Source organism: Sciurus vulgaris (genome assembly GCF_902686455.1).
Source record: "Sciurus vulgaris genome assembly, chromosome: 3".
NCBI classification, from domain to species: Eukaryota; Metazoa; Chordata; class Mammalia; order Rodentia; family Sciuridae; genus Sciurus; species Sciurus vulgaris.
The window spans coordinates 162,417,532-162,444,840 of record NC_136463.1 but is presented as its reverse complement, the minus strand read 5'-3'; the positions used below and the strand labels follow the sequence as shown (position 1 = coordinate 162,444,840).

General features: G+C 34.8%; 1 protein-coding gene across 5 annotated transcripts in view; it reads left to right on the top strand.

Moving 5' to 3' along the window:
* Window positions 1-2,752: 2,752 nt before the first annotated feature.
* KANSL1L (KAT8 regulatory NSL complex subunit 1 like) overlaps window positions 2,753-27,309 on the top strand; it is a 130,004-nt gene continuing 105,447 nt past the window's right edge. For 2 of the 5 annotated variants that reach the window (XM_079134628.1, XM_079134624.1), the window contains exons 1-2: window positions 2,753-2,883; window positions 15,536-16,652. In XM_079134628.1, coding sequence (XP_078990754.1) covers window positions 15,565-16,652 — 1,088 coding nt within the window. In that variant the 5' untranslated portion in view covers window positions 2,753-2,883; window positions 15,536-15,564. The other 3 variants (XM_079134626.1, XM_079134627.1, XM_079134625.1) reach the window with 3 other exon arrangements.

Here is a 27,309-nt window from a genome sequence, read left to right as displayed (position 1 = left end):
CCTGAAAGAAACGAATGACTGAATAAGTTGAGGAGAGAAGTTTATCTCATGAAATCACTGTAATACTGCTTAGCTGGACACTTCTACATATTTCCAGACAGGTAATAATTATGTCAGCAGTAATGATGCCCTTCCGTTCTCCTTGTTCTTAATGGATCTTTCTTATCACTTCTAATTTTTTTCTTGGAAATCAGAATTCTTTTAATGTAGCTTCTAAATAGCAATATAACCTTAATTTAAAAAAAAACATGCATTGTTTAGGCTCTTGATGAATTAATGAATTTGACAAATGATTTAATATGACAATTTTTATAACAAGGAGTTTTGATATTCTTGTGTCTAGAAAACTGACATGCACGTAGTATACATCCTAAACTCATGCTTTAGGAGTCAAAACACAATGCACTTAATATGTCATTAAATGGGATAAAAAGAAACCCACAAAACCCAGTAGCAGAGCCTTCTCGTACATACATAAAATATAGCAGGCCTTACAGATGACCGGGATTTCTTCCATGTGTTTTTCAACATATTTACATATAACGTATTCTTTTATTAATCATTCCCCCATTCCTATTAAAGTATCATAAGTTGAATATAAAGGAGTAGGAAAATTTGCATATTGTTGTCAATATATTAAGATGTGCAGAATTTGATAGACTAGAATGTAAAAGAATTGACCTGGAGGAGTGAAAACATCCTACCTTTTATAGTGTTTAATGAACAAATTAGATAATACTGCAAAAATGCTTTATAAACCATTATTTGTATTACTGCAAAGCTTAATAACTGTGTCATCTATTATAAACTCCAGGAGGGTGGGACTTTGTTTTACTGATGCATCTCCATTACCCATGATAAAATACGTGTTAAGTAAACATTTGGTGAATGTATAAGTATTTTGTTTGGGTAATGAATAATTATTTCACAGGAGAAAATTGTACCATCAAATGATTTTGGAGTTCTACAATTCCCAAAGGTTAAAATCCGAATTCCTTTCTTTCAAGATTAAACCGATCTAATGCTGGGGTTGTAGCTCAGTGGTGGAGTGCTTACCTTGCAAGTGTGAGGCACTGGGTTCGATATTCAGCACCACATAAAAATAAATAAAGGTATTGTGTCCATCTACAACTAAAAATAAAAAAATTGAACTAATCTAGTTGTCAGTGTTCTTTTCTACTCCAATAACGTGGTTCATTCAAGCTACTCAAGGATACTATCTCCAGGACTATTGATGCCTTCCTTGCATTTGTGCCTGAAACCTTTAACCCCAACTCAAATCCAAAATCTTTCTTTGAACCATTCTAACACATGCTTGACTTCTCTGCTATTACGCACATTTTTGCATTTCAGTCCCTAGGGACTAAGGTAGTCCTTTAAAGACGGCAAGTACCCCGCATATATTTGTGTATGTTTTTCACAGCACACCATTAGTTCATAACTTTTAATCCAATGAGGGTAAATCATTTTCCTGAAGCTTCCCTTGCCCCATAAGGTACAATTGTTTTGAGTAACTTTTCAAAAGTATTCTCTTCATTAAATGCAGCTTGTCAAAACAATTTTTCATTAATATCACAACGTACTAGAAAGATTAGGAGCGCGCAGTCTGTCTTGCAACTCTAGTAATGTTTTAGGGGTTGCCTTTGTTACAACTAATTCCTTGACTCAACTTCAACCCTTAATTACTCTGATCCAATTAATAAGGTCAAAATAGCGGCAATTGTCATTCTGGATCTAAAATTCGAGTTCCCTCGACCCCCTAAATCATTCCAGTAAAATAATGTGCTTAGGAAAGCCTGGAATCCATCGTCCAAACAGCTATAGAGTTTCAAGAAGGAAAAAAGTGCGTGGCTGGGCAAATGCCCGGGTGTAGCGCAGTGGTGAGAAGAGCGCTGAGCCAGGTGCAAGACTCCTAGAGATGTTTTGGTGCGTCTCTGGCCAACTATCTTCATATAAAACGCCGTTTATTTATCTGACTGCGCTACTGCAGAGCGGACTTAACTCTAACTCCAGTTTTGTAGGAAAAAAAAAAAAAAAAGCGTGCTCTGGCGGTTCCTGATTTCTAAAAAATTCAAAATCTGATACAGCTAAATCCAAAGCCCACTGGTCATAGATTTCAGGGGTCTAAGCGGTAGTACCAAATTAAGACTGGATTTGGGCAATTGGTCCCAAACCCAGGCAGATGCAGGGAGACGTGCAGACTTGACAGCAGGGCGAAAGCTCCGTTACAACTTGCTCCTGGAGCGGCAGCGGGGGAGACCGCGGCGCCAGGAGCCGTGGCGGCCCCGGCGCGGGCGGCAGGACGTGAAGCAGCCTGACTTTCCCAGTGCTTTGTTTTTCCTGTCACGGAGGTACAGAAATAGCAGTGCAGAGGCGGGAAGTCTCCCGGCCGTATTTTTGTTGTTGTTTTTCCGGGCTGGCAAAGGGAAGGAGGAGGAAGCAGGAGCCGCGAGGAGCACGCCCCGAGAGACCAGCGGCGCTTCGGCGCCCCTGCAGCAGAGTTCGGCAGTCGCACTCCGGCCACTTCCAGAACGCTCGGAGCAGCTTCTGCAGGCCCCGCCCGCTGCAGGGGTTTCCCCGCCGCCCGCTCTCATTTGCATGGCGCTGCCCCTCCCCCGCTGCCATTGGCCGGCACCGGGCTCCGCCCCCCCCCACCGCTGCAGGGTTCCGTCCCCCGAGCCGCCCGGAGCTGCGGGCAGCAGGCGGACTGTTAAACCGCGGCGGCGGCGGCGGCCGGGGCGGGAGTGGGGCGCGCTCTGGAGACGAGTCAGCGGCGCCCTGGGTGGGGGGGAGGCGGGCGGGCAGCTAGAGATCACCTCGGCAGCCCCCACCACGGCCGGACCGAAGGTGCGGCGGCAGAGGGAAGCCAGGGCGCCCCAGCAGGCGAGTGGCCGGCGTCTGAGCGGCGGGCTGAGGGGGGTGGGTCTCCTCGGCTGGGGACGACGGCAGCGCGGGGAGGGGAGAGCGGAGAAGACCGCTGGGTGGACTCGCGGGCTGGGCCACCGATCGGCAGCCCCTCGTCCCCCGAATCCTCTGGGCTGTTGGACTCTGGGCCCCGGCACAAGATCGTGCTCTAGGACAGGGGTCGGACCGCAGCCAAATTTAAACGGCTAAACCTAACAGCCTTGGCAGGAGCTGAGGGGAGGGAGGGAGGGGTAGGGGCGGGCCTAGACGTGGGTCACGTGGGGGAGGGGAGGGGCTTGACAGGCCTCCCTTTTGTTTTGGCTGGCGCGTGCGCACAAGGAAGAACACGTGGTCTCCTTGTCCCGCCTCTTCACTCGGCGGCCGCGCCTTACCCGGTGCGGGCGTGGTGATCTCTGGTTTGGGGTTGCTGAGAGGCATAGCTGCGTGTATTAGAAGTGACTTTTATTTAGTTTCCTACTTTAGGCATACGTTGATTTGACCTTTAGGATTATTTGGGATGGAGCGCAATCTACAGGTTATCGAGGGACGGTGTTTCCGAGTTTGTGTCACTGGGTGTGTTGAGGGAACGGTCTTGCAGAAAAAATTGTGTGGTGTTTGTAGCAAGAAGTACAGGGCTTTATGTTTTGATCGTTTCAGAAACCACAGGAAAGGAAGAGGCCGGCTTTACTGCCCAGAGAGCAGGCACTGGATAGATGTTACTACGAGAGAATTAGTGTTTCTCTCGTTCCCTGCCTGCTCTGCCCTTCGGATCGGGAGTGCGGGGAGATGCCCCCACCCCCAACTGTGGGAAGCATATTTTGTTTTGATTCCCCAAACTTAAGGAACAGTCATGTGCTTTCGAGATACGTCCTTCGTCTTTCTTTAACCTTTGCTTAAAACTTCTTGCTAAGTTTGGGTCAGTAGAAAACAAATTCTTTTAAAAATACTGACTGGGTGGGACAGATTTGTTAGGAACAAACCTAAGTGAAGTTATGTTTTTGAATACTGCATACACGGCGTGTTTTGACTAGGAAAGAGCAGCCTTAATAATAATTCATAATTGGAGAAAAACCTGGTATTATGGAATGCAGATTGAGAAAGAGGTGTAGCAGTGAGTAGTTTTTACCCTTTCCTCTTCTTAGCTAGCCATTTCCTTGGGCAAGTCACAACCTTTCTCATCTCCAAATCTGTTTCCTCTTGTAAATCTTTTCATAATATGGTCGCTGTCCTAAGAGATTGTTGAGAAAATCAAACGCCTTGTGTAGTTTTTGTAATCTTTACTAACACTACAGATACTGAAATTTTCAAGTAATAATGGCTTTGTAACAAAAATTAGTTTTTTGAACAGCCAACTTTTTTAATTTTTAATTTTTAAAAATTTTTACAGACCGTGTTTTGACTCAATTGTGCACAAATGGGGTACAACTTTTCGTTTCTATGGTTGTACACGGTGTAGATTCACACCATTCGTGTAATCATACATGTACATAGGGTAATGATGTCTGTCTCATTCCACCATCCTTCAGCCAGCTTTTTAAAAGCCAATATTTGGAAGAATGTAAACAATAAATTATGAAATAGGTTAAACTTCACTTTTTTAAGAAAATGTGTTATAACTTCGATTCCTTCCTCCCTTTCCTCTTAACTCAGATCAGTGTCAGGGTCTGCCACCATTTCCTCTTGGTTTAATCTGCATAGACTGTCATTACTAACCCAGCCTTTCTGGAGTTTCTGTTTTGTGTTTTAAATGTGAAATTCTTAATCCTGGCTAATTCTCTCATATTGACATATACATTTTAATTTGGTGATAGTTCTTTTTTAAACAATTATTTTATTGAATCTTATTGTAAAAATGATTTGGAAGCTAGAGAAAAGAACAAATAAGAAAAAAGTTTGTATTTTTCTCTAAATTCTTTTAAGCTTATATATGTACTTTTCCTGAAACAGGGATCATACAGTGTTTTCTTAATTTTAGCTCAGAAACATTCCCATGTCATTTAATATTCTTTGAAAAAATATTTTAGTATTTGCTTAACATCTCATCTTGTAACTATCATATTTTAAGTTCTCCCTCTGCAGATGTTTGGGATGTTTTGCTAGTATAAATTACACTACAAAGAACAGACTTTTACATAAATCTTTGAAAATTTCCTCCCTAGTTTTGTAGAAGGGCATTACTGAGTCAGAGTCTGGTTTTTGTTGTTGTTGTTCTTGTTCTTGTTTTTAATACTCTTGTAACCTCACCAAATTACTTTCCAGAATGTTGTATTGATTTACACTCCTAGTGGTATGATGAGTATGTCTCTTATTACATCTTTGTTCATCATACAGTATTAGCTTTAAAAGGAAAAAACCTTTCTTTAATTTGCCTTCAAATCTTGTTTTCTTTTTTCACTTATGTCAGTGGGGTATTTTATTTCAGAACTTATAAGATGCTTAAGAAAGAAAGGTGTTTCATATTGGGCATGCTGCAAATCACCATGGATACACAATATATACCAAATTGGCTATTAATATTTACCTTTAATGTATGAAAGGTCAGGAAGTTGTTTGTTTGCTTTTTGTCTTACTCAATTTAAGAGTACATTGTTAGTAATATAGTATTTGACTGTTTCATTGAGTTCTTGTTCCTTCAGGTGGGGCCTCACTCTTCTTACCACAGTTACCTATTAAAAGATCCAACAACTTCTCTTTGTCCAACTGCTGATTCAAGCACTTCATCCAGTTTTGCTGCCATTTAACCTAACTTGGACTGTTTCACGTCATTTACTCATTTATCTATCTTCTATGGAATTAAAGATTTCACTCTTGAGCATTCTAGTTTATTGTAGCCTTCTGTTTGACAAAAAAGGATGCCTAGTGTCTAAAGTTCCCTGTTTTGTTATTCAGATTATTCTTGACAGTCCACCTCTTACTGCATATTGCATCCTTTACTGCTCTTAGTCTACCTCAAAAATCTTATACATAATGTCTAGTTCTTGTTTTCATGATCTCTCATGTATTCATTCAGTTATTTCTTGTTCATGTCCCTTAAATTTTTCTATATTGTATCAGATGGTAGTTGAAGGAGGCAAGAAGCTGTGTTCTTCAGGTTTGGACTTATATTTAGGATTATTTATTGATTGGGTTCATCAAGTTCTAAACAGCAAGGAATGGAGCTGCAACACAAGTGACAGTGGGAAATTAGCAAGCAGTTATTGACTTTAAAGCATATCGTTTTTATCTCTGTCCCTACGGTTATTATTGCTTTACAGTACTATAATAGAATATTGTACTTAATAATGATCCTGTGTCATAAATTCAATCCTACATTACTTTTAGGAAGTAAAATTTAGAAAGGTAAGGAAGGTATGTCATTTCCAAAAGATTTCTACTGTTTTTCTTTAAAATGTCATCCTTAGTGGATGTTTAGTGAACTATGCTCCTTATACTTTAACCATGTAGGATAAATAAATACCCAAAAATATTAGTAAAAGTGATAATATGCCTGTCCATAGACAACCTGTAATAAAAATCAAAGATAATTTATAATGGAGGTTTTTAATATTTGATCTTCTTTTTAGGTTCATAGAAACATTTCTCTGTGGATGTGGAAATTCATTCATTTATAGTATTTAAACTTTGGTAAAATTGAAGTTGTTTATGAGCTTTTTGTTTATTTGTAATATTGAGACTTTTTCCAGCCCTAAAAGTTAAAGAATTCTCAAATATGTTATTTTTAATAATTAAAATAATGTATTTGGTAGTAGGTTATTAATCAGTTTGCCACATGAAGTTAAATTGAAGCCAAAAAGTATTAACTAAGCAAATGTGATAGTGTACTTTTAAATGTAAATTTCTGCAACTAAATTGATGTATACAGAAAAGTACACTTCATTTATATTCCTATGAGTCATGCACTTGTAACTGAATGGTAATAATTCTGCTTGACGTATGATCTGTTTGATGTGTTATGTGGCCACCCAAGTGGCTTTATCTTTAATTAAATTCCTTTAGTCTTCAAAGAGAATTCCTTTTTAGGCATAGTTTTCAAAGTGGAAGAAGTTCTTGCTTATAAACATAATTGAATACAAAGTACTAAGCTCACTGTACCCTAGTCATGCCAATTACTGCAGTGTTTTCTACTATAAATTGAGAATTCCCCTTATAAGGCACAAAGAAATATTGAGGAATAAAACTGTACCAGTGTGAACTCATTCTCCTTTTGTTAATTGAATTTTTCCTTTTTATATAATGTTAGAAAATTTGAGTTCCCTTATATTTTAGTTTAAAAAGTACATTCATATTTTGCTAAAAAGATTTGTCTTTTTCCTCATCCTTTTCTTATTGTTATTATCATGGTTCAACTATTTGAAAGATTTAAGTCCTAAGTGTGAAAATAATTTAGCATGCGACTCTACTCCAGGGTTCTCCCCTTTGTCAAAATGCTGCTCGTGGTCATTTTGATTTTTTTAGCTTACAGGTGAATGTGCTTTCTGTTTGATTTTTTTAGTTCTAGTTTTGCTGCTCTACATGGAAATGTAATAGATTTATCAAGATTACAACGAAAAGGGTAAATTTAATGTTCAGGGGTAGATTTGGATAGGATATTTTCCATGGACTATGTATGCATTCTAGAACATAAATCATAATAAAAATTTGGAGCAGTATTTTAGGGGGTGGCAAATCAAATTTGGCCTTTAATCTTTAATATTAATTCTTAGTGGGAAGAGTGATTCTTACTTTATTATCAGTTTTAACTCTGAAGGTAGAAGGACGATATTAGCAAATTTTAAAATTTTTCTTTAAAAAATACTTCAAAAATTATTTGAAATATGTGACCTATATGTTAACTGGTCAAGACTTGATTACTAAGTGTCTGAGCCAACTCAATTATTGTTATTTTGTTAATTATCTTACCATGTACATTACTGGTTTTGAGAAATGATAGCTTTTTACTATTCATGATGCCCAGGGGATTAAATTGTGTATAATTAATGCTAAGCTCATAAATATGAGTGATTTATGAATCTTAAAAATACAGATTAAACCACTGTATAATGATGGAAACATTCTAGAGACAAGGGCAAAGCCTTTAATTTTTAGTAATACAGTTTCAGAACCATTAATTCCTTCCTTAATTCAGAGTGAATGGTGTTTGAATGAAATTGTAGACTAATAACTAGAATTCATGGTATAGACTTAACAATATAATTCTGCTCATTGTTCCTACTGGATTAATTTGATTATACTAACAAAATTCAATATAACCAAAAAGAAAGAAAAATGTTTTGATTCTTTGTAGTATAAAATATTTTTATTAAGTAAAATTACATACTTTAATCTGTCTTACTGAAATTCTCTTTCCAGTTGGTATTTTTTATGAGACTTTTAAGAAATTTAGATCTGGGTTGAGAACATACTGAAATTTGGGTTGTCTCCTGAAGGATTATTTATTACTTGATGTATTATCTGTAATGGTTTTATGATAGATTTTTTTTTTCTACCCATAAAATTTCTGGACTGCTAAGGTGCTAAGGATTTTTTAAAAATTTGAACTGAAATGTAAGTTGAAAATTATGTTGTAAAATCATAATAGTGAAATTCATATCTAAAAATGTAATTGGTTTATGGATTATCAAATACTGTTACCTGTTGACAGATAATCAAGGTTTTCTAGTAACTTTTTTGAAAGATTACTGATTATAGTTTACCTTGCAGTTTAACTTAAGACTGTTAGCTTGATACTTTAGTTGTGACCAAAATTTTTATGTATGTTGTGACCAGTAAAAGTTCAATTTTTCCAGTTTTCTCTCTTTTAGGTTCGTTGAAGTCCTCTTGTTATTTGACTATCTCCTTTAGAAAAGGGACTTACTGTACCTGAATTTCTTGGGTGTACATGAAATAAATAGTCATCAAAGATGACGGTGGTACCAAGCACCATGGCACACGCAGAGGGATCTAAAGCTGGAGGACTATAAATTCAAGACTAGTCTGGGCAACTTAGTGTGACCTTATCTCAAAATAACAATGGCTATGGATGTAGCTCAGTGGTAGAATTAACTTGGGTTCAACTCCAGTACTCCCACCCTCCCCCAAAAGATTACACAAGCCAGAGTATAGCATTTTAGTAGCTACACATGCTTAGATTTAGCCAGGATCTCAGTGCATCAGCATACAATTATGTGCATAATTAGAAACAATATTAATAAAGATCACAAATCTTCTCAGAAAGCTCTTTTAGAATTGCCTTTTGACCATCAAAAATTTTGTTGATTCTACCTTAAAATATGTTCCAATTTCACTCATTTCTATTTATTTGAACTATTCCCTCACTAGTCCAAGCCACTAGTACCATCTCTAGTTTGTACTACTTCAATACCTGCCTGACTGGTCCCTCTGCTTCCAATCTTGCTCCATTACAATTTTTTTTTTCTTTACAGAACATCCAGAGTAATTTTTTAGAAAGTCAATTACATCAAGTTCCCTCATCTAAATCTCTAGTGGCTTTTCTTTGACTTACATAAATTGTTTGTTGTTCCACCTTTTCTCTCTCTGCTGTTATTTCCTATTTTTCTCTCTGATTCCTTATGTTCTAGACATATTTGCTGTGTTCGCACATCAAGTTTATTCCTCCCTTAAAGCTTTCAGTTATTTTTTTCACTTGAAATGCACATACCCAAATTCTTGTTACCTTGTTACTGTCATTTTGGGTTTAGAGAAGATGTTAATCAGAGAGAGGCTTCTACAAATGTAAATTTACCCCTACCCCAAAGTAATCATGCTCTGTACTTTTAATTTTCATAAACCACTTAGGAAACCCTATTTACTTGATATTTTCTTATTTACTCATTCTATAGCTGCCATTTGCTTGAATGTTAAGGCCTGTGAGGGTAGAAACCTTATTTGTCACATTCACTGCTATTGTTCTAGTACCTAGGATAATGCCTGTGATATGTTACTCAAAAATATGTATTAACTGAATTGATACATGATTTTAGGTTGAATGTATAGCAAATGGAGATTAAAATCTAGCTTCTACCAACAATAGATAAAGTTATTTAAATATTATGATTTAATGTTGGTCTTTTCTCACTTCTTTTAAAAAATCAACTGACTTATCTCCGTAATTTGTGCATTTTATTTTGTTTTATTTTTAAAAGATGAAATAGTTTTTCAGCTGTCATTCATAAGCACTTCTCTATAAATAATATGTTGTGGTATGGATAGTTCTTACACTCCAAATGAAAACCAGATGGCTTTATTTGTAGCTAGTTATTTTCACTGTCTTTTAAAAAGTTGGCTTCTGAAATACTGGAGGCACATTTCAGTGCTGTGATCATATGGAATATAGCTTATGAAAATAATGGATATCATTTGAGGTGAATTTACAGAATTATTCACTATTTTATGCTTTTCCAATTAGTATTCCTTATATATTCTCTTACCAGTTGTCCATTATGTGTATAAACGAAATCATTCAGTTAAGAATAAATGCAATTTAAAACTGCGTAGTAGTCAAAACCATTATTCAGTTTATCTGAATCATATACTCAGTAATTTTCAGTAGTATACACATCTAATTTCCACTACTCCTGAACATATATATATATATATATATATATATATATATACCTTCTGAACATATATGCCAAAGGTTCCAAACTTCTGTTCTGAAATAATTCAAAAAAAGTTTATTTATTTACTATTTATTTTAATTTTGAGGAAGTCCAAATTATCAATTTTTTGCCTAATTCAGGGTTACAAACATTTTCTTTTTTTTTTTTTTTTCCTAGAAGTTTTATAGTTTGGGGTTTTACATACAGGCTCATGATTCATTCTGATGGATCTGATGATTATCATATGAGGTATAAAGTATGTGTTAAGGTTTATTTCATTTTATTTTGTATATGGATGTGTAGATTCCAGAACCATTTGTTAAAAAGACAAATCTTTCTACACTGCATTATAAAAAAATAAATAAAAATCACTTAACCATATGTATATGTGACCTTTGGCTAGTGAAATAATGTCCTTTATTGTAAATTGTTAGATAGTGTGAATCCTTCAATTTTGTACTTTTTCAGAATTGTTTTGGCTATTCTGTTTCCTTTGACTTTCCATATTAATCTTTTAAGTAACTTATGGATATCAGCAGAAAATTCTGCCAAAATTTGAGATTGTTTAATTTCATATATTAGTTTGTAGAGAATTAACACCCTAACAATATTAAAAAACTAATCCATGGATACAGTATGTTATTTCTTTAGGTCACTGTGATATTTTTCATTGGTGTTTTGAATTTTTCAGTATGTAGATCATTCACACATTTTGTTAGATTTCTGCCTAAATATTTTTTGTTTTGTTTTGTTGGTGGTGGTGATTGAACCTAGGCATCCTAAGCTCTACCACTGAGCTACATCCCCACCCCTACATAAGTGGTTTTTGAGGTATTAGGATTATTACTGTTTTTGGAGATACTGGAATTATTTGTTTTTAAAGTTTGTATTTCTAGTTTCTTATTTTTAGTGCATAGAAATATAAATGATTTTGTATGTTGATCTGGTATCTATTTGTTACCTTATTAAAGTTCATTAGTTCTAGGAGCCTTCTTTTTTTTTTTGTCCTTATGATTTTCTAAATAGAAATTCATGTCATCTGCGAGTAGAGACTATTTTACTTATTTTCTAATCTGGATGTCTTCTATTTCTCTTCTTGCCCTATTGCCCTTACTAGGACCTGTATTATAACTTTGATATGAATTTTGAGAACATACATTTTGCTACATTCCCAATCTTAGGGCAAAATAATTCATTCTTTCACTGTTTAATTTTGATCTGAACTATAGACTTTTGTGTACTTTTTTTTGTGGTTCTTGGTTTTGTACCCAAGGCCTGTGTATACTAGCCAAATACTCTACCACTGAGCTGTATCTTCAGCTCTTTATAGATGCTTCTTATTGGGTTAAGGAATTTCTCTCTTCCTGATTGAATAAGGTTTTTTTTTCCCACCAATGAGTGGGTACTGAATTTTGTCAAATGTGTTTTCTGCATCTATTTGGATCATGTATTTTTTAAAAATTTTAATAAAGTGAATTTCAGTGATTTTTTAAAAAAAATTAAACCTGTCTCACATTCATGAAATAAGCTGTACTTGGTTGTGAGATATTATCCTTTTTATATATTGCTGTATTTATTCATTTATTTTAAAATAGTAATTAAAATTGGTAAATCCTGAAACATTTAAAATCATGACCCACTGGTTTATTAATTCAGTCAACAAATTCATGAATTACTGTGCACCAGGCTTTACTCTAAAATGTTGAACAAAACTTGTCCTTGAATTGTATCCTTTGTAGAATATAATACAGTGTAAGGTAGTGATAGTGCTATGAAGAACTATAAAGTACTAGAAGGGAATGGAGAATCATGAAGGGAGGGGTTCAAGCTATTTTAAATATATTGATCAGGAAAAAACTTGATGAGGTGACCTTAGAGCAGAAATATAAATGAAGTGAGGGAGCCAGCCATCTTATTTGTAGAAAATTATTCCAGGCTGAGAGGGTAGCAAGCACAGTCACTGAGTCAGAAAGCTGTATTTCAAGATTAGCACAAAGGCCAATGTTTCTGGAGTTTTGTTTAGTAATCCGTGGAGAGAATTGTAGAGATGAAGTAGTTAAAAACCTAAAAATGTAAAACTTTTGTAGCCCATGGTAAGCATAACTTTGGATTTTGTTCTAAGTACCGTGGCAAATACTCATTTACTCACCAGACATTTATTGAGTACCTGATATACGTCAGATGTTTATTTATATTGGAGACACAGTAGTTCTTAAAATAGTAAAACTCTAAGCCTTTTTAGAGCTTATGTTATTGAAACTATAGTCGTTTATGTGATATGAAGGTAATCAGAAGTGGTATTTAGAATATTCAGTTGGGAAACATTACATACAATGATTGTGTATCTAAATAATTGGAATAAATCCACTTACATTTCATGCTTAATACATGAAGGAGATAACCTATTTCCTATTTCTTTTGATTGCAAATTATAGAGACATTACAGACTAGGATTTTTTTTTTTTTTTTTTAATAGGATACACTCAGGAATGGGGTTTAGAAGGATTTCATGGCAGTTCTAGAATTGGGATTGTGATATGGATGGGCCTTTCAGAGTCTAGAACCTAAAAGCATTCATAATCAAGGGAATTAGTTATCTATTGCTGTGTAACAAAATATCTCAATTTAGTAGCTTAAAACATTTATTTCAAGTTTCTGGGAGTTGGGAATCTAGTGTGACTTAGCTGGGTGCCTCTGGCTCAGTCTTTCTGACTAGGTTGCAGTCATCTCAGGGCTTGACTGGGGAAGGATCTGCTTCTCACTTGGCTGTTGGCCAGAGACATCATTTCTGTGTCATGTGTGCCTTTCAGCTCACAGCATGGCAGCTAGCTTTCCTGAGTAAGAGAAGGTAACAAGAAGGAAGCCACAGTTTCTTTGTATCCTAATCCCTGAAGTCACATCCTATCATTACCATTGTATTCACTCATTAGTAGTTAGTCACATGTACATGTATGACTGCATGACCAACATGATCCTGCAAAACGTATTATCAGAAAATTGAGAGATGACACTTTATTAATGTATGATCTATTAAAATTGTATAAAATGCATTCTTTTGTAATGTACAACTAATTAGAACAAATAAAATGAAAAAAAAAAAAAAAACAAAAAAGTGAGTCACTAAATCTAGTCCATATTAGAAAGGATCACACAGGACATGAATGTCAGAAGTTGGGAATTAGGGTCATTTTGGCAGCTGCCTATCATACCAGTGAAGCCCTAGAGAATGTATACATACACACACACACACACACACACACACACACACACGCCAATATATATGTATTTTTAAAAATATTTTTGTTGTAGATGGACACAATATATTTATTTACTTTTATGTGCTGCTGATGATTGAACCCAACCCAGCACCTTAGGTATGCTAGGCAAGTGTTCTACCATGGAACTACAACCCCATCTGAAAATATGTATTTTATTCTAGTTTTGTACCATAAATGGGACTTATCCACACTTAATTTTATCTTGCAATTCTTTCCCTTCTCTTTTTGCTGCCAGCTGTGTTTCTTAACAATTTATCCATGTATCTTTTTTCTATTTCTTATTTTTAGTTTTTCCTAAATGGTATTTTTCAGATTCAAACATTTTTGTTAGGTGGTTGGATAATAGGAGCACTTGCTTTGTTAATCTACATTTCCCACATTACTTTTGTAATTGAATAAATGTTTAATGACTATTTGAATATCATCATCTGTGAAGTGCTTTCTTGCCGTATCCTTTATCCATTTGTAGTTCTTTTTTGTAGTCTATTGTGTATGTTGTAGATATCTTCCTTTAGTCTATTATTTGCTGCTTTTGACCTTGTTTGTGATGTTTCTTTCTTTTTTAAAACAAATTTTTGTGCTTTTTTTTTTCTTTCTTGGTCATTTGTGATAGTTTTTATAAAACAATAAAAATGAAATATAGTTACAGCTAGTATCTAGAGACACACAATATGAGAGTGTAGCAATCAATTATCCCATGTGTTGAAATAAAAATTTTGGAGTATCATAGTTCCAAAGCATTTAGCTATCTTTAAAAACTTAAATTAAAACTTATAATTGCTGATAACATAATAGCCTTCATAATTTTTAATGGTACTATGTCACCTTTTTCTTTGAATCAGAAAACAGTCTCAACTTTTCCTTTTGATGAAATCCAGTGAAAGTTACTTAATTATAGGATTAATCATTTGTGGTCATCTGGCACAATCTCCAGTATTTTCCAGGCAAGAATAATGCCTTCTACAATGATAACTGATGAATATTTATTTGTGAAATTGGAAAAAATATTACATACATTTTCAGGAAAAAGTTTAGATTTTTCAGATTACATGAGTTCTCACTACATTATTTTTTTATTTCCACGTTTTTTCACATTATTTTCAATAGCTCTGAATTTATATGCTTTTATTTGTAGTTTGGTTCACTTAGGTCTTCTTGTGAACAGATAATTTAGTACATTTTAATTGTCATTTTTACTGTTTATGTTGTGAAGACTAAACTCAGAAATGGAGGTTTAGAGCTATTTATTATATTTCATAAAGACACATAATTAATACTTTTTGTCAAAAATTTGGGACCGAATCATATTTTCAAGTATGATAAGATTCCAAGTTGGAATTTTTTTCTTTGACTCTTACTAGACCTTGTCAAAAAATTGAATTCTGAAATGTAATTACACCCACAAATACATGTTAAACACTGTGATAATGTTGTGATGGTGCATTTTTTTTTTTTTTTTGTAGTGCAGTACTGTGGGCTGACACGTGGCCTCACATATGCTAGACAAGTGCTTTACTACCAAACTATACCCCTAGCCTGATAGTGTACAACTTTAAATGGAATTTTAGATAATAGACTCACAGTCACAGTAAGTAGTTGCTTAATCCTTGTAATAATGTTGGAAGTTGGGAGATAAAGGAGCTTGATTCCATTCACATTTTAATCAGAAACATCAAGAAAATGTTGCCCTTAGAAAAAGTATAAGCTACAACTTTTTTCTAGATATTTGATTATTTATTTTTTACATTATTTTAGGTTTCCAGTAATTATCTGCAGGGATCGCCATGACCCCAGCTCTGAGAGAAGCAACCGCAAAGGGTATCTGCTTTTCATCTTTGCCAAGTACCATGGAGTCTGACAAGATGCTATGCATGGAAAGTCCAAGAACTGTAGATGAAAAGCTAAAGGGAGACACTGTCTCTCAGATGTTGGGATTTCCGACTCCTGAACCTACTCTTAACACTAATTTTGTGAATTTAAAACATTTTGGCTCCCCCCAGCCTTCAAAACATTATCAGACAGTTCTTCTAATGAGTTCTAATTCTGCATTAAATAAATACAATGAGAATTATAAACAAAAGAAATCAGGGGAGCCTAACTGTAATAAGCTGAAAAACATATTGTGTAATGGCAGCAACATTCAGCTCAGTAAAATCTGCCATTCTCATTCTGAAGAATTCATCAAAAAGGAACCTCTATCAGATACCACAAGCCAGGCCATGAAAGATATACAAATTATTTTGGATTCAAATCTAGCCAAAGACACTACCATAGATAAAGCACAACTGCAAAACTGTAAATGGTACCAAAAGAATGCACTTCTGGATAAAGTTACCGATGCTGAAATCAAAAAAGGTTTATTGCACTGTGCTCAAAAGAAAATTGGACCTGGCCACTCAAATGTGCCTATTAGTTTCTCAGCTGCTGAAAAAGAGGAGGAAGTGAATGCTCGTTTACTTCATTGTGTAAGCAAACAGAAAATTTTACTTAACCAGGCTAGAAGAACTCAGAAACATTTGCAGATGCTCCTGGCAAAGCATGTTGTTAAGCATTATGGTGAGCAAATGAAATTTTCTATGAAACACCAACTGCCCAAAATGAATATCTCTCATGAACCTACCACAGTTTCAGATAACAGTTTACCTAAATGCACTGAAATTAAGCCAGAAGTCAACATGTTGACTGCAGAGAATAAATTGTGGGATGATACAAAAAATGGCTTTGCTCGGTGTACAGCTGCAGAAATCCAAAGATTTGCACTGTCTGCTACAGGGCTGTTGTCTCATGTTGAAGAGGGTCTGGATTCTGATGCAACTGATAGCAGCTCTGATGACGATTTGGATGAATATACCATTAGAAAAAATGTGGCAGTGTAAGTGCAAAATCATTATTAGACCTTTTTCTGTTCTGTATATGACAGCAATTGTCTTGGTTTCAAGATATGCTTAAAGGAAATAGGCTTCCTAAAATCTTCATGCCATAATCTTTAATTTATAAAACTTTGGTAAATTTTTAAAATATTTGATTTGTTAAGCTATTGTATGAGGTAGATCTGTGGAGGATTGTTTTCAGAACCTTCTGCAGATACCACACTCTAGGAATGCTCACGTCCGCTATTTAAAAATAGTATATAGTATTTGTACCTACACACATTCTGCTGTATACTTTAAATCATCTCTGGATTACATATAATGTAAATTTACATTGTGAATGCCATATAAACAGTCATTATACTGCTTTGTTCAGGCCATAATGACGAGGAAAAAAGTCTACATACTCAATACAGGTGCGTTTTTTTCCCTATATTTCCAATTTGTGATTGGTTGAATTGGCAGAAGTAGAACCTGTATGTATGGAGTATTTATTTAAAAATAAATTACTCATCTAGCTAGGAAGAATAATGTTATATTAATAATATAATATAATTAGTAATAATATAATTAGTTATCAGTAAGCATTCTTTCTATTCTCAAATATAATAAAGGTATAAACTTTGCTTAGGTGATCTAGCCAATATAAATAGCTAAAACAAAAAAGGTCTGCACATAGAGAACCCTCATTGACTTTGGGAATATATCAACTGAGAGTACATGTAAATTGACCTATTCTTTTAAACTATATTTTCATTGTATTCATAGCTTTGCACTTTGTTCTTTACCAGCTCAGTTTTTGCTAGACTAAGAAAATGAAAACCAAACTATAATGTCAACTGTAAGATACCTATTGAATATTTATTATATGCTTGACACTAGAGATTAAGTTGTAGACAAAAATATTGACAGTATCTTTCCTCCTGGGTTTTTACTTTAAACAGAGGTATCTAGATTTTCTTTTAAATGCAGGTAAAAATAGCTTTAATTGTAACACCATGATAACATTTCAGAACAGCTCTAACAAATTTTCTGTGTCTGTGCTATCCAATAGTCTTGTGTTGGCATTGAGCTCTTGAAATTTGACCAAAGATACTGAAGGATTGAATTATGAATATTATTTAATTTGACAATTTTAATTTAAATAGCCAGATAGAACATAATTGTTATTATTTGGGACCGGGGGATTGAACCCAAAGGTGCTTAACCACTGGGCAACATTCCCAGTCCTTTTTAAACCTTTTGAGACAGGGTCTCAGTAAGTTGCTTAGGGCCTCAATAAGTTGCTGACTCTCACCTCCAACATGATCCTTCTGCCTCAGTCTCCTGAGTGGCTGGGATTACAGGTGAGTGCTACCATGCCCGGCAAAACATAGTTTTTAATCTAGCTTTTAGGGAATCTCTTGATGCCACCAAATTGATGTGAACTGCTGTGTGTATATGTGGCATTTTGGATGGAGAAAGTCCATCACTTGTTCACATTCTCAAAACTGAATGTAACTCAGAATTAGAAACCAAACACTCTTTAACTAGTAAGTATAAAGCAAATTTTTATAGTGAGAAAAATACATAAAGCAAAGTGAGCATTCCAATCTCTTGGTATTCTGATATCACTATATTGGAAATTTGCTTGAACGTGGGAACCAGTAGAGTTATTGAACACAGATTATTCTTCTGGTTGACATTTTGCTAGTTACTTATATGTAATATCTCAGTTCTTTCAACAACCTTGGGAGGTAATTGTTGTTATCCTGATTTCACTTAAGAAGAAATAGATTCAGCATGGTTAAGTAATTTGCTCATGGCCAAAAATCCAAATAAGTTGATAGAGCCAGAATTTTGTCCAGATACGTGTGACTTTAAACCCATGTGTGTTACCTTATACCATGCTACTCTCTCAGCATTATATCATTGATTCTTAACAGCTACAAGAATTATTAGGCACATGTATTCTGAAAGAATTTAATTTCCCGACTTTGTATTTAAAATACATTTAAAGAATTTAGTTCAATAAAATTTAATAGGTTAATTTAAGTATTTAAAGAGAAGAGCTAAAGGCAAGTCTATCTCCTTTAATAGAAATAGAAATGAGAAAATTTTATCGTCCCAAACTGTTTTGACCTGTGATGCTATTTTTGTTAGTATTCTCTTTCATTATTCTTATAGCACCTCATCTGCCATATAGTCTTATTATCAAATCACATTTTTTTCTATATGGTTTGTAAATATATCCATTAGTCTTAGCCCCTATTAAGGGTAGAAGTCAAATTTATACTTTTTGTTAAGTTCTTATACCCCAAGCATATAATTATTGATTGGTCAACATTTTGTTTTAAAAAAGACTTATTCCTTGAGTTTAGTGGTAGAACACCAAGACATTTATAATTAAGACATTTATAATTTACATAAATGGGGAAATCCAAATTATTGAAAAATATTTTATAGAAAATATCAAATAATACATATTCTACTTTTCTTGTCCACTGTGCCATTTATATTGTTTTTGAAGAAAAGTGAAGTAAAGTAACCTTTAAAAAATTGGAATCCTGATCTGGAAAGTTTTTTTTCATACTTTATTTTCCCCATAATCAACTTGAGGAGTTTTGGGAACTCTAAGAAATGTATTTTAGGAAAATAATGAATCTAAGAAATTTCATAACAACTTATAGCCTCTTAAATTATTGACCTTTTAATATTATGATGACTTGATTATTAAAGCTCATATCTATATTTTAATAAGTCAAATAGACTTCTAAAATCAAGCATCTGATCTAATAGATTATTTAACTAATAATATTAAATACATATAACTGAATTTTTTAGTTCACTTATTTGATAATTGTTTAGCTTTTTGTTGTTTGTTTTTGCTACTCAAAATCTGTTCCAACATTTCTTTATTTCATATATCTCTCCATACATGAGACATGAAATTTTATTTGTTTTGAATATTTTTACAACAATAATAGATACCTTGTGGGAGAGATTGTTTCTCAACATTTAATTAATTTTGAAGTTGACTGAATTTGAGAGCAGATAACAACTTCAATCATTTCTAACTTTTGATGTAAGTATAAAAATGGTGTATGTTTTCTTTAAAAAGAAATTAAGCAGTCCAATTTCAGGTTGCTAAATTCATTTTTTAATTTATAACATCATATTGTTTATTTTTTTCTAAGTGAGTACTAAACAGTTGAATTTTCATTATCTTTGCTGTATATAAAGACTTTTCAACTTAAAATCATAAGGTCTTAAGTGGTAAATACTAAAGTTGATTTCAACTTAATTTTAAGCAATTCAGTAGCATGTGCTATTTTTATATTGTTGAGTACCCACTGCTTAGCCTTTTCTTCTGTTTAGTGGTTGTTTGGTATTGGTTGAGTGAGTGAATAAATATTTCTGTGTTTGTATGTGTAGTTGTTTAGCAAAAATTGAAGTTGAAGATCAGTGTAATTTCTCTGTATGGCCCTAATAACAACACTGCATGGTAGCAGTAGCTTTCTCTAGTTTACTGTTGACCCTCTGTATTCATGGGTTCTATATCCATGGGGTCAACCAACTACAGGTTGAAAATATTAGGGGAAAAACTCCATCTATATTGAACATGTACAGATATTTTTTCATGACATTTTCCCCTAAACAGTACAGTCTAACAACTGTTTACATGGCATTTACATCATAGTAGGCATCATAAATAATCTAGAGATGATTTAATATATGGGCATGTGCATAGGTTATATGTCAACATTATGCCATTTTATATAGGGGACTTGAATATCTTGGATTTTGGTGTGATGGTCCTAGAACTAATCCCCTGTGGATAACAAGAGATGACTGTATGTTGTTTCCTTTCATTCTGCAGTTGCTTTATCTTTACCTAATGTTATTTCCCCTCCTTCCTTTGATTCTTTACCAAACTGACCATAATAGATGATGTCTATCATAGAATATGCATGAAAATATGTTCAGTGAGTGAATGACTAAACTATGCCCAATATAGACATTTAAAATTACGACTTTAATATATAACATTTGCAATTTGAAAAAATTGATAAATAAAATCTATTATATTTATAACCTTCTAAACTTAGATTATATTATTATTGTTTGCCTTCTGTTTTTCTTTGGGTTTATATTCCTGATAGAAAAAACCTTCACTTTAATCAGGAAATTACCTGGTAGGAATGCGTTTTTGTTTGTTCTTTTTCTTTCCCTGTTTGTTTTTTTTGGGGGGGGGTTGGGGGGTGGGAGGTGGGGGTGTATTGGATAGCACTTATATTAACCATTATTATTTTGTTTTAAGTATATGTTTTATTTGCCCCTTTTACTTCCCTCCAAAGATGGAAGCAGTAGATAAATTCATAATGACATTACTTGATAGACTTTAAAAATAACTTCTGGTTGAGAGGCTAGTATGCATTAAAAGTTAAAAAAAAGTTGATTTTTCTTCAGAATGGATGATAGGGGGATTTTATGTTTTTTGTATGTTTGTAGTATGAATGGAATATTTCCCTCCATGTTTTATTTCATGAACAAGTAAAGAGCTTAGCTTCTGGAAATAATTGTGTTATAATCATGGTTTGGGTCTGTGACCCTAAGTAAGGTTACTCTTAACTTTCTGATTCAGATTCCTCTTCTTTGAGCTACCTTAAAGGGTTCTGGAGATAATTAGATGAAATGTTAAATACAAAGTAATAATAAGACATGGATAAAACAGCCAATGAAGAGTGTATTATCAAACAATTTACTGTTGTGGAAGCTTATCTGGAACTTAATATTGCTGGGAGAAACTTGGGGAGCCAGTGTAAATAAATACATGTCTCAATGGTATATAGTTTTACACCAGTTACCATCAGTTATTGATTGTAGGTGTTCTTGGTAGCATCAGTTCCCTGGTACTTCTACTCTGCCACTCCGGTGGGGTTGGCAAAGCAGTCTCCAGCAACAATAAAAAAGAAACCCTCAATCAAAGTAATTCAGGTGCTAGCAGTTGGAAGTCAGGCCTGTGTGTAATTGGTTAAATTTGAGGTGGTATGGGTGGGTCACTGGCAAGAGTTTACTACAGTTTCTTATCTGGTTAGTAAGTTCTCAGAATTCTAGCATTTTTTTTTCTTTTGGGGAATAATGATCAGTTTCTTCTAGAATCTATATTGGAGAAACTTGCAGATTTTGACACAGAAATATTTTGATTCTCCAAATTTGTAGAAAAGGAAGAAATATGTCTCCTTGTGTATTCTAGGAAACCTGTCAGGATCTTCCAAATCACATAATTGAACTACCTCAAAGGTTGGGGGGGAAAATACCTCATCATTTCGCCATATATTAAATTTTTCTTTGATTTTTAAAATTTAGGTATGTAATTTGGTATACTAGATAGATTCTTTAACAGATTAAGGCAATGACCAAGAAAGGAGATTGTTGATGTTTAGTTGTTGATGTTTTGTTAAAGGTGTTGGGTGACCCCATATTGAAAGACAGGAAAGAAACAAAGTAATTTTTTGTAGATCCACAGAAATGAATATTCAGATTTGTTCCTGATTTCTATTTTGGCCAATGGAAAGAAAGGAAAAATGAAGAACAACAAAACTAAACAACCAGGTGATCTGGTATTTACCTTTGATGAATAGAGTAATTGACAGTAGGGACTCAGTGTGAAAGATTCAAAGGGTAGAGAGATTAATAAATTCCATGAATAAGTTGCAAACCAGTGTATTCTTATGTTTATATAATGTAGAGTTTAGAAATTGTTTTTGTATTCATGATTTTTTTTGTTCTATACACTTCTGAAATAGATTAGTTTGATTTTATTTGTTTTATTTGCAAGGAAAACAGTGAAAAGGTTGAACAAAATACAATGCTAGAGAATTTGCAATATTGTTTGAATGAAGAAACTTCCATTTCTTCATTCAAAGCAGAAGGGAAGTGAAGGGAAGAACTTCAAAACTATTTGGGAAATGATTAACAGCTAAAAATGATATATTGTGGCACGTGGACATCTTTGAGGAAAGTAATATTTCAATTAAACTCATTTGTTTTTAAGAAGGCATATTTTTCAGGTAATTTTGTGGTCTTAGACAATGTTTACTGGATTTGCTCAATGTTGTAAAGTGAGTGAATAACAGAACTGGGTCTTCCAACTCCAGGTTTTTAGGATATACTACTATATCTAAATACTTTAGCTAGCTTAAGCTAAAGTTAGGGTTGATGGAAGCATTTTCAACATCATAGTATCCAAACCAAAGCAGAAAAAGTGTTAATTTTGTTTCTTTAAACTGGCAAAGAAAAATGAAGGTAATACTATAAAGTGGAAATTTTTTATTAAAAGAGCATGCCATTGTTTGTATGTTTGTATGTATATGAATTTTTTTAAACTTTGCTCTAAATCCCAGCCTACCCTACACATTTGAAGATGACCAAGTTAAGTAATTGTTTTGATGGCTTTCATTTTCACATGAGAGAGGTGAATAAATCATCTTTTTGGAACATGTTTAGAAAACTCCATAGTTGATTATAAATACCTAATTTTCCTTGAGATTGCTATAAAATATGTATCACTTAAAAGTTCTATATATATACCTTCAGTTTTTAAATAAATCACCTTCTTAGATAAAACAAAATGACAGTTATGTCCTATACTGGAAAATAGTTTAGTAAAGCCATTTTGGAGTGGTTATGCAAGTTGTCATTTTATTTCTCCTCAGGAAGAAATGATGACCCTTGTTTTTATAGTTTTTACAAAAGAGCACAGCTCAGGAGATGATGGAATAGGAGATAGGAGCCTTCATTCCCCCTCATCACAAAAATAAATACAAAATAGTCATCTATACATGAATGAAAATAGCTTTGGGAGGACTCAAGAATCTAAGAACCTCTAGCAACGTGATAAAGGGAAAACAAACATGAAAAAAAAAGCAGTATAACTTTGCAGAATAGCTGGGGAGACTGGCATACCTGAGACATCTGGAGGGCTAGAAGCTAAGAATAAAAGCAGGGGCTCTTCATATCAAGCGTGTGATGGGTACCACTGTGGTCACCAATAGCCTTCCCTGCAGACTACAGCATCATCTTTTACCACTAGGATAATTAACAGCCATCATTGTTGAAGACCCTCTGAGGAGGGAGATGTTGCTGTACACCCCCGCCACCCCACAACAAGAAGATGGATTCACTGTTGTGGCCACGCCAGGATTAGATTTGCTACTATCCCAACCCCATACATGCTTTGTACTCTGGAACTTTAACAGCTCCTCATATGCCCGAATACTAGACCCTGGCTCTGTGACTGCTCTACCTATGTCCACATTCCATACTTTGGCCTTATGGCTGTACCATGTGTACCCTTGCCTCAAATACCAGAGTCACTGATGTTGCAGGCTACCCCCACTATACGCGTTGGAGCCTAGGTTGCTGTGTTCCTCTGTGCTGCAGAGATCAGCTTTGTTGCCACCCTGTGAGCACTTGGGCCTCTGACATCTGAGCCACCTTCACAGTGTGCTAGCCTACTGTCTGTACACCAGTACCTCTGTGGCTTAGCTCCTTGTATGTCTATACTTCAGCAACCAGTGCCACTGTCACTGTGAGATAATGAGCACCCTGGAGCTGTGGTTTCTCTGTGCATGTCTGTGTTCTGGATATTGATTCTGCTACCACAGTGAGTAGGCCTGTGATTCAGACCCCAGAGCCACTGAAGCTCTCCATGTACTGATGCTCCAGACCCAAGTTCTTTGACTGTTCCACAAGCAGTCATGTCTTACACACTGTTACCACTGTGGCTATTGGAGTGCTTGCACCCCAAGCATGGATGCCACCTTAGTCCCAGACCCTGACCTCCACACATGCTCATGCTCCATTCCCTAACTCTATGACTACTGCACAGATACCTTATGTCAGACATTGTAAACACTACTGCAAGTATGCCCTCAAGTCATACCCAGTTCCAAGAGGGACCTCCTTGGTCATGACCTCCCAGGTGAAAAAAGAGATTCTTGGACCACTGAAACCGATTTGTAGAGTAGATGAGGTACCAGGAGTGATGGCACATGCCTGTAATCCTAGAGACTTGGGACACTGAGGCAGAAGCATGGCCAATTTGAGACTAGCCTTGGCAACTTAGTGAGACCCTCTCTCAAAATAAGAAAGGCTGGGGATATAGCTCAGTGGTAAAGGACCCCTGGGTTCAATTCTCAATACCAGGAAAAAGGAAAAAAAGGAAGAGATGACTGCTCCTTCAGATATGGAGACATCAATGCAAGGCAGTAAGAAACAGAAAACCAAGAGAGCATTATACCACTGAAGAAACACAATAGTTTTCCAGTAACTGACCACAAAAGAGGAGATATATGAATTGTTTGACATAGAATTCAAAATAATTGTTTTAAGAAGGTTCAGCAAACTACAAGAGGACATGGTGAACTCAACAAAATCAAGAAAATAATACATGAATGAAACAAGAAATAAAAACAAAATAATTCCGGAACTGAAACAGTGAAAAAAGAAAAAATGCAAGAGAGTGTCATCAGCAGAACTGATCAAACAGAAGAAAGAATCTGTGAACTCAATGACAGATTATTTGAAAAATTCAGTCAGAGGAGAAAGAAAAGGAATAAAGCAGGATTTGTGGTACATACTCAGTGGAGCTAAATTCACATTATAAGAAGAGAGAAGGGGTATAAAGGGTTTCTAAAGAAATTGTGACTGAAAACTTCTCAAATCTGGGGAACAAATGCATGAATGGAAATATCAAAGTTCTCTAATCATATTCAAATCAGAACTATACCAAGACATAATCTTGATATTAAATCACAGACTCACTGTTGTAAACAGCAGGAGAATATCCTTAACATAACTGCCAGGAGGCTTTTTATCAAATTTCTCAGCAAATTTGCAGGTCAGAGGTGTAATAAACCAAGAATATTTTACCCACAAAACTGTCCTTGAAAAATGACTTTCTGAGGCAAACAAAAACTGAGAAAATTCCATCACCACTAGACCTGTCTTACAAGAAATGGTAAAGGAAGTCTTTAAGCTTAATGAAAAGAATAGTAATTAGCAATGTGAAAATACAAATTTTCTAGTAAAAGTAAGTAGATAATCAATTCAGAATAATACTGTAATGTTGATTTGTAAGTCACTTAAATCTTTAGTACGAAAGTTAAAAAAACTATTAAAATATTAACTACAGGGCTGGGGCTCAGTGGTAGAGGGCTTGCCTTGCATATGTGAGGTGCTGGGTTTGATCCTCGGCACCACATAAAAATAAATCAAGATATTGTGTCCATCTATAACTAAAAAATTTTTTTAAAATATTAGCTACAATAATTTTCTGTAGTGTACTCAATATAAAAATGTAAATTGTGACATCAAAAACATATAGTGGGAATAGTAAAAATGTAGTTTTTGTATGCAGTTGAAGTTATTACTGTGATCTGGATGTGATTTGAGTGTGTGCACCAAAGGTTAATGTGTTAGAAGCTTGGTTCCCAGTGAGGTGATGAGGGATGGTGAGCTTTAATAGATGGTGGCTAGTAGGAGGTCACTGGGGGGCTGCTGTTGGAAGGGGTTAAGGTGTTTCTCATGATACCCAAGGTGGTTATAAAAGAACAAGAGCTAATGGACCCTCACTGGTCTCTCGACGTCATGTCTTACCATGTCATTTCTCCCTTTTGCATGTGCTCCCACCATGATGCTGTCTGGCATGATGTGATATAGCCAGGGGTGCCCTACTAGAGGCCAAGTTGAGAGGCTTCCCAACTTTGGACTTCTAGTTTCCAAAACTGTGAGCCAAATAAACTTCTTTTCTTTACAAAGTGCTAGCCTCATATATTTCATTATAGCAATAGAATGGACTAGTACAGTTGTTTTCAGCTTAAAATAGACTCGTAATTGTGAGATGTCTTTTTGTAAGTCTACTGGTAACCACAAAGCAAAAGCCTATAGTAGATACATAAAAGATAAAGACAAAAGAATAAAAAATCACATCACTACAGAAAATCATCAGATCATAAGGAAAGACAGAAGAAGAAAGGAACAAAGGATGTGCACTCACCCTCAGACCAGAATAAAAAAATGGCAGTAAAAAAAAATCTATACTTATCAATAATTACCTTGAATATAAACAAATTAAATTCTCCAACCTAAAGATGTACAGTGACAAAAGGATTAAAAATAAAACCAGAAGCAACTGCATTCTCCCTATAAGAGACTCAATTCAGCTTTAAAGACACATGTAGACTGAAAGTGAAGGAATGAAAAATGGTATTTCATGCAAATGACAACTGGAAGGGGAACTACCTTACATCAGAATAAATGTATTAAGTAAAAACTCTAGAAAGAAACTACAAAAAATTATTATATATTGGTAATTGTTCCAGTTTATGAGGAAAATGTAAGATTGTAAATGTATTTTTACCAATATCAGAGTATATAAATTTTAAAACTGAATATTAGTAGATCTGATGAGTGAAATAGGCTATACTACAGTAATAACAGGGAACTTCAATACCCTACTTTCAACAACAAACAATTTCAGATTTGGGTTTTTTTTTTTTTTGTATTGAGGATTGAACACAGGAGTGCTTAACACATCCCCGGCCATTTTTCTTTTTTATTTTGAGACAGGGTCTTGCTAAAGTGATTAACAGAATGAAGGACAAAAACCATATT